The following is an 11,475-nucleotide window of genomic DNA, read 5'->3' as shown; positions in this document are numbered from 1 at the left end:
AGGCTGAGGCAGGAGAATGGCGTGAACCTGGGAGGCAGAGCTTGCAGTGAGCTGAGATCCGGCCACTGCACTCCAGCCTGGGCGACAGAGCGAGACTCTGTCTCAAAAAAAATAATAAAAATAAAAATAAAAATACAAAACTTGCCGGGCGCAGTGGCTCACGCCTGTAATCCCAGCACTTTGGGAGGCCGAGATGGGTGGATCACAAGGTCAGGAGATCGAGACCATCCTAGCTAACATGGTGAAACCCTGTCTCTACTAAAAATACAAAAAATTAGTCGGGCATGGTGGCAGGTACTTGTAGTCCCAGCTACTCAGGAGGCTGAGGCAGGAGAATGGCGTGAACCCGGGAGGCGGAGGATGCAGTGAGCCAAGACTGCACAGTTGTACTCCAGCCTGGGTGACAGAGTGAGACCCGTCTCAAAACACACACACACACACACACACACACACACACACACAGAAACCAAAGATTAGCTGGGAGTAGCGGTGCATGCCTGTAATCCCAGTTACTTGGGAGGCTGAGGCAGAAGAATCGCCTGAACCCGGGAGGCGGAGGTTGTAGTGAGCCAAGACTGCACAGTTGCACTCCAGCCTGGGTGACAGAGCCAGATTCTGTCTCAAAAATAATAATAATAATAATAATTAGTCAGGCTGGTGGTGGGCACCTGTAATCCCAGCTACTTGGGAGGTTGAGACAGGAGAATCATTTGAACCCGGGAAGCAGAGATTGCAGTGGGCTGGGATTGTGCCACTGCACTTCAGTCTGAGAAACAGTGAGACTCCATCTCAAAAAAAAAAAAAAAAAAAAAAAGTTACAAATGGTTTATGGGGTTTATAAATTGAAGTAGTATGGATAAAGGACTCTCAATGTTGAAGGCCCATATATAACCTGTATTTCCCTTACTCTGATACCTCCAGAAGTCTTAATGGGTAAGGTAAATCAACACCAACATTTAACAGAATAGTGAATAAAGCAGCAGTCAGACTTCTTAATACAAATTCGTAAAAAGAACTCTATTTCCCAAACACATTAAGATAACTTGCTGGTCTCTAGAGGACTAATTTGGTTTTAACTTTGAGTTATCCAGAGCTGGGAGTACTAAACAGTCCCAGGCGTCAGAAACCAGGGGCTGGCTGCAGTGCCAGTTTTCCCAGGAGTGGCACAGGGAAATTCCCAGAGATGGGGAAAAACAGCAGTAAAGTCACTATGTTCACTGAGTCTCTAGAACAGAGAAGGTAAACGTTTTCTGTAAAGGGCCACATTGTAAATAATTTTAGGTTTTGCAGGCCACATAGTCTCTTTTCCTTTTAAAAAAAAAAATGAAACCTTTTAAAAATGTGAAACTATTTTCTTTTGAGAAAAAAAAAAAAAGAGTTTCACTCTTTCGCCCAGGCTGGAATGCAGTGGCGTGATTGCTACTCACTGCAACCTCTGCCTCCTGGGTTCAAGTGATTTTCCTGCCTCAGCCTCCTGAGTAGCTGGGAACACAGGCATCTGCCACCACGCCCGGCTAATTTTTGTATTTTTAGTAGAGAAGGGGTTTCACCATGTTGGCCAGGCTGGTCTCGAACTCCTGACCTCATGATCTGCCCGCCTCAGCCTCCCAAAGTGCTGGGATTACAGGCGTAAGGCACCACACCCGGCCATGAAATTATTTTTAGCTCAATCATACAAAAACAGGATAAGGCCCAGATTTGGCCCTTAGGCCTTAGTTTGCCAACACATGCTCTAGAACAAAGCTGTTCATAAAACTTTCTTCAATGACACAATGATATAAATATTCTTTTATATATATATATGCATTTTTTTGTTTGTTTTTTTGAGATACAGTCTCACTCTGTTGCCCAGACTGGAATGCAGTGGCAACATCTTGGCTCACGGCAACCTCCACCTCCTGGGTTCAAGCAATTCTCCTGTCCAGCCTCCCAAGTAGCTGGGACTACAGGTGCCCATCACAACGCCTGGATAATTTTTGTATTTTTAGTAGAGACAGGGTTTCACCATATTGACCAGGTTGGTCTCAAACTCCTGATGTCAGGTGATCCACTCACCTTGATCTCCCAAAGTGCAGGATTACAGGCATGAACCACCTCGCCCAGCCTATATTTGTTTTTCTTTCTGCTTTTTTTCTTCCCCCCAAAGTCTCACTCTGTCACCTAGGCTGGAGTATAGTGGCATAATCTTGGCTCACAGCTCACTGCAACCTCCACCTCCCGGGTTCAAATGATTCTCCTGCCGCAGCCTCCGGAATAGCTGGGATTACAGGTGCATGCCTCCATGCCCAGGTAATTTTTGTATTTTTAGTAGAGATGGGGTTTCGTCATGTTGGCCAGGCTGGTCTTGAACTCCAGACCTCAAGTGATCCGCCTGCCCCAGCTTCCCAAAGTGCTGGGATTAGTGAGCCACTGTGCCCAGTCAAACATTCTATATTTGCATTGTTGAATATGGTAGCCTCTAGCCACATCTGGCTATTGAGCACTTGAAATATGGTTACTGTGACTGAAGAACTGAAAACCTAAACTATGTATTTTTAATTAATTAAAACTAAAATTCAGGCCAAGCACAGTGGCTCACGCCTGTAAACCTGGCAGTTTGGGAGGCCGAGGTGGGTGGATCACTTGAGGTCAGGAGTTCGAGAACAGCCTGGCCAACATGGTGAAACCCTATCTCTACTAAAAACACAAAAATTAGCTGGGCATCATTGTGCGCGCCTATAATCCCAGCTACTTGGGAGCCTGAGGCATAAGAATCGCTTGAACCCAGAGGCAGAGGTGGCAGTGAGTTGAGATTACGCCACTGCACTCCAGCCTGGGTGACAGAGTGTGACTGTCTCAAAACAAACAACCAACATGTAGCTAGTGGCTACAGAGTGGGATAGTATAGTTCTAGACCCCCAAATATTTTCTGACCTTTGGAAAGCATATCAGACAACCAGTGGAGGGCCCAATTTATCTTACCTGGCATAACCAATGATGAGGCTCCCAAACACAGTCCCAATCCCAGCCCCAGAGCCAGCCACCCCAACTGTGGCAGCCCCAGCTCCAATGAACTTGGCTGCTGTGTCGATGTCCCTTGAAATGGTGCTGGTTTGGAAGCTGCGGCTAGAGAGAAGTGAGGTAAGGGGACGTGAGACTGCCAAGCTGCTGAGGCTCTGTGAAAAAGAGGCAGATAGAAGGTAAAGTTTTTTGCTCTAGTAAGTTTTTTACCATTTAAAACCTTTATGCTGCCAAATCCCATTGTTTCTTCCCCAAACGGAAAACTGTTTAACCCCCTAAAATGCTGGCAAGCAGAACCTTATAATGTAGGATATAGACTTCAAATGCCTTTAAGATTCAGGTGTGGTCAAGAAGTGTAAGACTGAGGCCCTAGTCTATTCTTGCTGCCCCAAGGAGATCATCTTCCCAGGACTAAATGCTTCCAACTGAAGTCAGTTGACTAGGCCAAGTAATAGCAGTTAGCAGCAGTGCACAAGGGCATGTGCTACCAGTGGCAACAGCTGGAGCACTATAGCATACAGCGTATTAACATTCTCCATCTCCAACTAAAGCCCATGGCCTTGGCCATTCATGAATTTTAGCCTGTGATGACTATCCTCAGCATTCTACCTCCTGGTTCTGGCAGGTAACCTTCCCCACCCATCACCCCCCAAACCACAGTCCCAACTCCACCAGTAAGGTACCTCATCAGTCAGTATCTCCGGTCGTTTCAGCACCACTGCAGATAGCGGACGGCTCAGCAGCTGTGAGGTGCTCTTGACCTAGCAGGAATGATATACAGGGGCAGGAAGGTCAAGGAAGACTGGAGAGGAGTTTCAGAACTATGCCACGTTGTTATATCATCAGATAGGATTTTCTTTCCTCTGATGGCCTTCCCATCTTCATACATACGTTAGAATTCTGGATCATTCTTCCTTTTAGCAAAGTCTAAATTAAAGAACCACACCATTTCTCTTGCTTCTCAGACTTCGCTTTAAGGAAAGGAAGTCTACTTCCTTTTGGGCTACAAGGGAGCATCCACCCTTGCTGTATCCTTTTATAGCTCTTGAGAATGAGAAGAAATTTAAGCCTCAGAAGCATTTGCCTCACTCAACAAGGGAGATATACACAGATGCTCCTCAACTTACCATAGGTTTATGTGCCAATAAATCCATCACACATTGAAAAACCATTTAATACTGCTAACCTACCAAACACCATAGTCTGGCCTAGCCTAGCCTTCAATGTGCTCAAAAAGCTTACATTAGCTTATAGTTAGGTGAAATCACCTAGCAACACAGTACACTGTAGAGTGCTGGTTGTTTACCCTTGTGATTGGGCAGGTGACTGGGAGCTGTGGCTTGCTGCTGAGTATTGCAACAGAGTGTTGTACCACACATTGCGAGCTTGGGAAAAGATAAAGATGAATAATTCTAAGTATGGTTTTTTTGTTTTGTTTTGAGACAGAGTCTTGCTCTATCACCAGGCTGGAATGCAGTGGCATGATCTCAGCTTGGCTCACTGCAACCTCCACCTCCCAGGTTCAAGCAATTCTCCCACCTCAGCCTCCTGAGTAGCTGGGACTACAGGCACCCCCCAACCACACCCAGCTAATTTTTGTATTTTTAGTAGAGACAGGTTTTCACCATATTGGCCAGGCTGGTTTTGAATTCCTGACCTCAGGTGATCCACCCACCTCGGCCTCCCAAGGTGCTGGGATTATAGGCATGAGCCACCACACCCACCCTAAAGTATGGTTTCTAATGAATACATATCATTTTTGCATCATCATAAAGTTAAAAAAAAAAACTTAAGTCAAATCATCTAAAGTTGGGGGCCATCTGTATGGGTAATGGTCAGCTCACAAGAAAGAAGCCAGTAACTTTCCCTGAACACATCCTTTTGGAAAATAGGAACAAAGATTCATGCTCAAAATTTATCTCCTTCTGGTAGCCTTTTCTGACTAACCCCAACCCAGTGACACCAAAACAGACACATGGTGATTAACGGCCAGGGCTTTAGGCATCAGATAAAGTGAGATTCAAATCTTAACTCTATTATCAGCAGTGTACTCTCAGGATAAGTCGCTTAAACCTTTCTAAGCCTGTATTCTCATTTATGAAATCAAAATATCATCTCTAAGGGTTGATTTGAAGAGTAAATGAGATTATGTATACCAATCAGTAAACTAACTCAGTGCGAAGGCACATGATAAATGCTAAATAAATGGTACTCCTTTTTATTTGTGAATGAACCAACCGCCTCCTCTAACTACTATTTAAAATATTTCTTCCATACTGTTGTTTCTCAGTCAAATACTTTTCCAATGTGTATTTATGTAAATTTTAGCTTCCTATCCAAATTTAAGTCCCAGAATGAACTCTTTAGCTCTGGCTCACTCAGGACAAGATCCTCCACACAGCGCATACTCAGTCCAAGTTATGTAATCTACTTATGTTTACCAATCTGGATGGCCAGTTTACATGACATATAGTTTCAGGAGTAGGAATAACTTGATCTTGGTCTAGATTCTCATCTCTATTCTTCTCCTAAGATGGCTGGGTAATAATTAACTGGCCACAGCCAGGCACGGTGGTTCATGCCTGTAATACCAGCAATTTAGGAGGCTGAGGAGGGCGGATCACCTGAGGTTGGGAGTTCAGGACCAGCCTGACCAACATGGAGAGACCGTCTCTACTCAAATCACGAGGTCAGGAGTTTGAGACCAGCCTGGCCAACATGGCGAAACCCCATCTCTACTAAAAATACAAAAATTAGCTGGGTGTGGTGGCAGGTGCCTGTAATCCCAGCTACTTGGAAGTCAGAGGCAGGAGAATCGCTTGAACCTGGGAGGTGGAGGTTGTGGTGGATCGCACCATTGCAACCTGGGCAACAAGAACGAAACTCCGTCTCAAAAAAAAAAAAAAAANAAAAAAAAAAAAAAAAAAAAAAAAGAAAGAAAAAAGAATTAACTGGCCACCAAGGGATATGGGGCAGGAGAGTATCTAGCAAGCATTCACTCTCTCCTGTTAGGCAATCATAGCAAAGGGCCTTCCCTCACCAAGAATCTTTCTTACTTATTTACTTATTTATTTTTTGAGACAGAGTCTTGCTCTGTCGCCCAGGCTGGAGTGCAGTGGTGCGATCTTGGCTCATTGCAACCTCCACTTCCTGGGTTCAAGCTATTCTCTTGCCTCAGCCTCCTGAGTAGCTGGGATTACAGGCACCCGCCACCACGCCCAACTGGTTTTCGTATTTTTAGTAGAGATGGGGTTTCACCATGTTGGCCAGGCTGGTTTTGAACTCCTGGCCTCAAGTGATATGCCCGCCTGGACCTCCTCTCCCCCAGCCTTGCTGTGAAGAACAAGATCTAATGGCAAGAGAGACAAGATGTCTCTCCTTTAAAACTCTCCCAGAAAAACAGGTACTCACCAAAGAGGGAGTGGAGACGAACTTGGAGCAGGCGAACATTTTCAGGGGGTGAGGGGCTGTGGCAGGAGAGCTGGAATTATAGAAGCAGTATTGTAAACACTCTCCTCATTCACTAAACTATATCCTTATTAGCAGAAAAGGGGCCCTAGAAAGCTTAACTGGCCCAGAAAACAGTGACTGACCTTAAGTCATCGGGAGAAATAGAATTAAAACCCTGAAGTCATGACTTCTTCCAGAAACCCCACACAGCTCCCAAGATTTTCTTATAAGCAAGTGACTTCCCCTGGTCTCAACAAGTGATCACTTGGGATTTGCAGTTGCTACACGAATTTTCCCAGAGTGTCTTTTGCCTAAGTTTTCCTTAGTTTTTATGCAAAACGAACCCTTCTCAAGACTTCATCATCTGGATCTTTAAAAGTGGCCCTTTAGGGTAGGCACGTGGTTCACGCCTGTAATCCTAGCACTTTGGGAGGCCAAGGTGGGCGGATCACGAGGTCAGGAGTTCAAGACCAGCCTGACCAACACAGTGAAACCCCATCTCTACTAAAAATACAAAAATTAGCCAGGTGTGGTGGTGCCTGCCTATAATCCCAGCTACTCAGGAGGCTGAAGCAGGAGAATTGCTTGAATCCAGGAGGCGGAGGCCGCAGTGAGCAGAGACCACACCACTGCACTCCAGCCTGGGTGACAGAGCATGAGTCTCAAAAAGACAAACAAAAAAGTTGCCCTTTCGTCTTTGTAGTTTTGGGAGATATTAGTTGAAGGCCAAGACACTGGAAGGTCTCCAACAATCTCTTTGCTGATCCCTGGAATTATCAGATTCCTCAAAATACTTCAATTTCCTGTATTAATAAGATGAGGAAGATCAAGGAGGAACTCTGCTATTAGTCTATCTAAAGGGTATTAGTGGCCGGGTGTGGTGGTTCACACCTGTAATCCCAGCACTTTGGGAGGCTAAGGCCGGCAGATCACGAGGTCAGGAGTTCGAGACCAGCCTGACCAACATGGAGAAACCCCGTCTCTACTAAAAATACAAAATTAGTCGGGTGTGGTGGTGCATGCCTGTAATCCCAGCTACTCAGGAGGCTGAGGCAGGCGAATCGCTTGAATCCGGGTGGCAGAGGCTGCGGAGAGCCAAAATTGCGCCATTGCACTCCAGCCTGGGCAACAAGAGGGAAACTCCGTCTCAAAAAAAAAAAAAAAAAAAAGTATTAAATTGTGTCTCCCCAAGATCTAAAGAAGTCCTGACACCCTATAGGTAACTAAGTTGGTAGAAGTGAACTTACCTGAAACAGAAGGTGCGTTAAAAACCTAAAGGCAGGGTTTCTCCAAGAGAAGTGAGAAGCCCATCTGAACCAGAATTATCTGGGTGGTGTATGTATTAAAAAATGCATATTCTTGGGTCCAACTTGGACCTTCCTGGTCAAGATCTGGGGGAGCTAGGTTCAGTGGCTCAATCCTGTAATCCCAACACTTTGAAGAAGCTGGGGCGGAAAGGTAACTTGAAGTCAGGAGTTTAAGACCAGCCTGAGCAAATAGCAAGACCTCGGCTCTACAAAAAATAAAAGTAGTCAGGTGAGGTGGAAGTGCACCTGTAGTTCCAGCTACTCCAGAAGCTGAGGCAGGAGGACTGCTTCAGCCCAGGAGTTGGAGGGTTCAGTGAGCTATGATCATGCCACTGTACTTCAGTATGGGCAACAACGTGAAACTCCGTCTATAAACAAACAAAAATGATCTCTTGGAATAAGGCTCAAGTGCCTGTATTCCAAACAAGTTTCCCAGATGATTATTATATATACTTAATGCAAGAGCGTGACCTTAAACCCAGTCTTGAAACTGCAGTACTGGTAGAGGATAGACTTGAACTTGGATCTTTTAAGTTACATGCTTTCTAATGTCACAGGCTGAAATACTCAGTGAATGCTTAGGCCTATCAAATGCCACTTCCTTAAATGAACTGAACTCAGATTGTCCCAGGTTAAAACACTTCTGAATCCAAGATCTTAATTGCTTTTGTAGTGACAGTGTCATTATAAAAAATTTTGTTGCCCAGGCTGGTGTGGAACTCCCGGGATCAAACGATCTTCCCACCTTGGCCTCCCAATGTTGGGATTACAGGTATGAGCCACCACACCCAGCCTTAATTACTTTTAGGTTAATGGATGTCTTCAACTCTTGTCCTATCTAGAACTCTGATTTTTGCCTATAGGTAACTCTAACCCAATTTTGCTGCTGTACTATTCACGTTTTCTTGGGTAAAAATCCAATAGTTCTTTAAGGCTTTTAGAAAAAGAAGGGGTGGTTTTTTCTAAGGGAATTATACCATATTATCATCTTTGTAAAATGCAACTCTTAGGGAGATTAAGTATGTTCATTTACAAATTAACATACACAGAGTTTAATGTGGTGCTAGCATGTAACAAACCCACAACAAAGGGTGGCAATTAAGTGATCCCACCATTGGCTACCTAATCATGGCAAGTCTGCAATTGTTAGCCTACAACTTGGGCAAAGGTACTATCCGGAATCAGAACTCCTAAATCATCACGGGCTTTTTGCTCAGTGTAGATGAGTCACAGGGGTGGTGACTTAACTATTCCTTTCCTTAAACCATCTTTTCCCTTTAACAGCAGAATCTGCGGAGGTTAATTAATCCTTGACAGGAAGGCTGGCAGGCAGGGACTCATGCTGGCCCCACTAGCTTGGCCTTACCCCACCTTTCCGGGCCTGCTGCCTCAACAGAAACCCTCATCTCTAGCCCACCACTTGTGACTTTTCCAACTTCACCAGCGTACTAGGATGCGAGAAACGTACTGGTAAATAACTAGTGATTCCAAAGCAACCAGCCTCTCTCTTCGGCCTTAGCTATTCCAAGCCACAACCTGACGGGAGGCGATGTTTTGGCTTTTTTTTTTCACCCCCACTTCTAACATGTTCAAGGTTTACTTTTTAAATTGAGGGGTGCTGACTAGAGGGATTGGTGACTTTAGACGATCCACTATCTCCATTGCTCGGAGCACCTGAGGTCCTGGGGCCGAAAGTCTGGAGACTTCAGAATAAAGAAGGCACAAGTCAGGATGAGAAGAGAAAGCAGAGATAAGAGGGGAGGGCCTGGGGGCTGTGACAATCTGAAACGGCCAGAGGCCGAGAAAAGCGTGTCTGTAGGGGCTGGGTGGAACAGGTGAAAAGCAGCACTCCAGGATCTAACTTTGGCCAGCTCCAAGGCACCCTCCCCCAACAAGACATCCAAGATGGCGCCAGGCCCGCGCGGTTGGAGGTCACCAGCACGCGGAAGACGCAGTTCTAAGGCGCAGGGGTAGCGGGAGCCAGGGAGGAAGCGAGGACAAGGGTGGGAGCAAGCAAGGTAAAAGCCTGAAAGCATCCGTGCGAGGTGGGGTGTCCCGCGCGCGTGCGCGGCGCACAGAGGGCACTAGGTCCCAAGGCCTTACCTTCTCCCAGCGCAGAGAAGACAGAGAGGGGCGGAGCAGCGGGAATAGCGAAAGGAAGGCTCAGCGCATGCGTGACCTGGCCCAAAGAGTCGCTCCACCACGGATAGAGTGATTGCAACACAGAGGATCAGCTCAGGCATCACAGCGCCGCCTGCCAGGGCTGTGGCGGTATCCGGCCAGTTGCTCCACCTGGCGTTCGAGAGGAGAAACTACAGCGAGTGCCGACAGTGCAGAAATGAGGCCAACTCCTCAGAGTAAGCGGATCCGTAACGTGGCCGGCGGTTCGGTCTCTACCACGTTTGGGATCGCGGACTTGCGTCCCCTTTCCGAGCATGCGCAGTCACACTGCCAAAACAAAACTCCTACTCACAATTCAGTGTTAACATACAGTCAGGAATGGGGTTCAGTGCCTAAAATGCAGCAGGAGGAAGATCTTGGGAGTCCTGCTTTCTGTCGCGCCGGGGCCCTGGCATCACTGGATGGCAAACTGGCTCAATGGGCGAATAGTCAGCAAAATGCCGCAGCTGCTTCTGGTGACTTCGCCCTTTCCCCCCCGCTTCCCGTTTCCTCGTTTCCACTCCGGTGATAAACCATGAGAAAAGCAGCAACAGCGAGCCAGAAGATAGGGCTAAATATGATCCGAATCTCTCTTTCCTGGCTCCTGGGACAGTCTAGGAATAACGGGCACCCGCGACCCGCTGTAATGTTGCGAGGTCACTCCAGGCTTACCCGAACCTCTGCCCAGGTTTCAACTACGCGAGTTGGGATAAGCAGCGCCCCACTCCCCCGCCCCCATGCTCTCCTGAACGCCCGTCTTCTCTACCCTTTCGCTCGCCCTTCCCCTGATGGAAGGAGGTGGGGGGCTTCCTGGCCCTCATCTTTCCTAAGCCTCCTTGTCTCCCAGACAGGACCTGCCTTGCCCTTTGGAACAGGGCGACAAGGCCTATCCAGTTCCAAACTCCTGCCGTCCCTGCGTCGTGCTTGAACGCAGCACGAGAAAGACGGGAAAAACTCACCAAACCCCATAAAAAATAAAAAATAAAAAGAAAGCCGCGGTCGTAAATAAAGGCAAATCCGCCACCCTCTGAGGGGCCGTTTGTCCTCCCCTCCTTGGCCCCGTCCTTCCCGCCGCCCCCTCCCGGCTCCCGGGCCCCGCGGCGCCCCGGCCCCGAGCTCCTCCATTTAATCGGATTTGGGAGAAGGGGAGGATAAATCACGGCAGCAGCTTTACGGTCCCGGAGGAGAGGCGAGCCGCAGCCAGGCACACCCCGGTCGGCGATAAAAACCGCCGCTGAAAGCCCACGGAGCAATTTCCCGGGACCCCGAGCGACGCCATTACAGGAATGTAATTTTGCCCGGATGAGGCCCCGAGTTTAATTATCCTCGCGGAGGAATTTCAATGCGGCCAATCCATCTTGCAGGCGGGCGGCAGAGGGATTTATATGGGCCCGTTATTTCACACCGATCCTCCATCTGCATTTTTATGGCCCTGAGCTCCTGAAAGGGAGGGTAAAGAGTGGGGAGAAATAGGAGAAGCAGGCGAGAAGAGGAGGGTTGTGGGCTGCCCATCTTTCCTAAATTCACGTTTCCAGTTCTATTAGGATTCTCACAGGTT

The 11,475-nt window shown here is 47.3% G+C and overlaps 1 protein-coding gene across 1 annotated transcript; it reads right to left on the bottom strand.

The window, feature by feature from the left end:
• Window positions 1-2,872: 2,872 nt before the first annotated feature.
• ATP5MC2 (ATP synthase membrane subunit c locus 2) lies at window positions 2,873-10,232 on the bottom strand. Its single transcript, XM_017851050.1, has 4 exons — window positions 9,861-10,232; window positions 6,412-6,481; window positions 3,684-3,761; window positions 2,873-3,155 (listed from the first exon to the last, which is right to left on the bottom strand). Exons 1-4 carry the CDS (start codon window positions 9,998-10,000, stop codon window positions 2,958-2,960), a joined length of 486 nt encoding a protein of 161 aa, XP_017706539.1. The 5' UTR covers window positions 10,001-10,232; the 3' UTR covers window positions 2,873-2,957.
• Between the last annotated feature and the right edge of the window lie 1,243 nt (window positions 10,233-11,475).

This window comes from Rhinopithecus bieti, unplaced genomic scaffold (assembly GCF_001698545.2).
Source record: "Rhinopithecus bieti isolate Rb0 unplaced genomic scaffold, ASM169854v2 scaffold_33474, whole genome shotgun sequence".
In the NCBI taxonomy this organism is placed as follows: domain Eukaryota; kingdom Metazoa; phylum Chordata; class Mammalia; order Primates; family Cercopithecidae; genus Rhinopithecus; species Rhinopithecus bieti.
The sequence above is the reverse complement of the archived record's forward strand: the minus strand, read 5'-3'. Positions and strand labels throughout refer to the sequence as shown.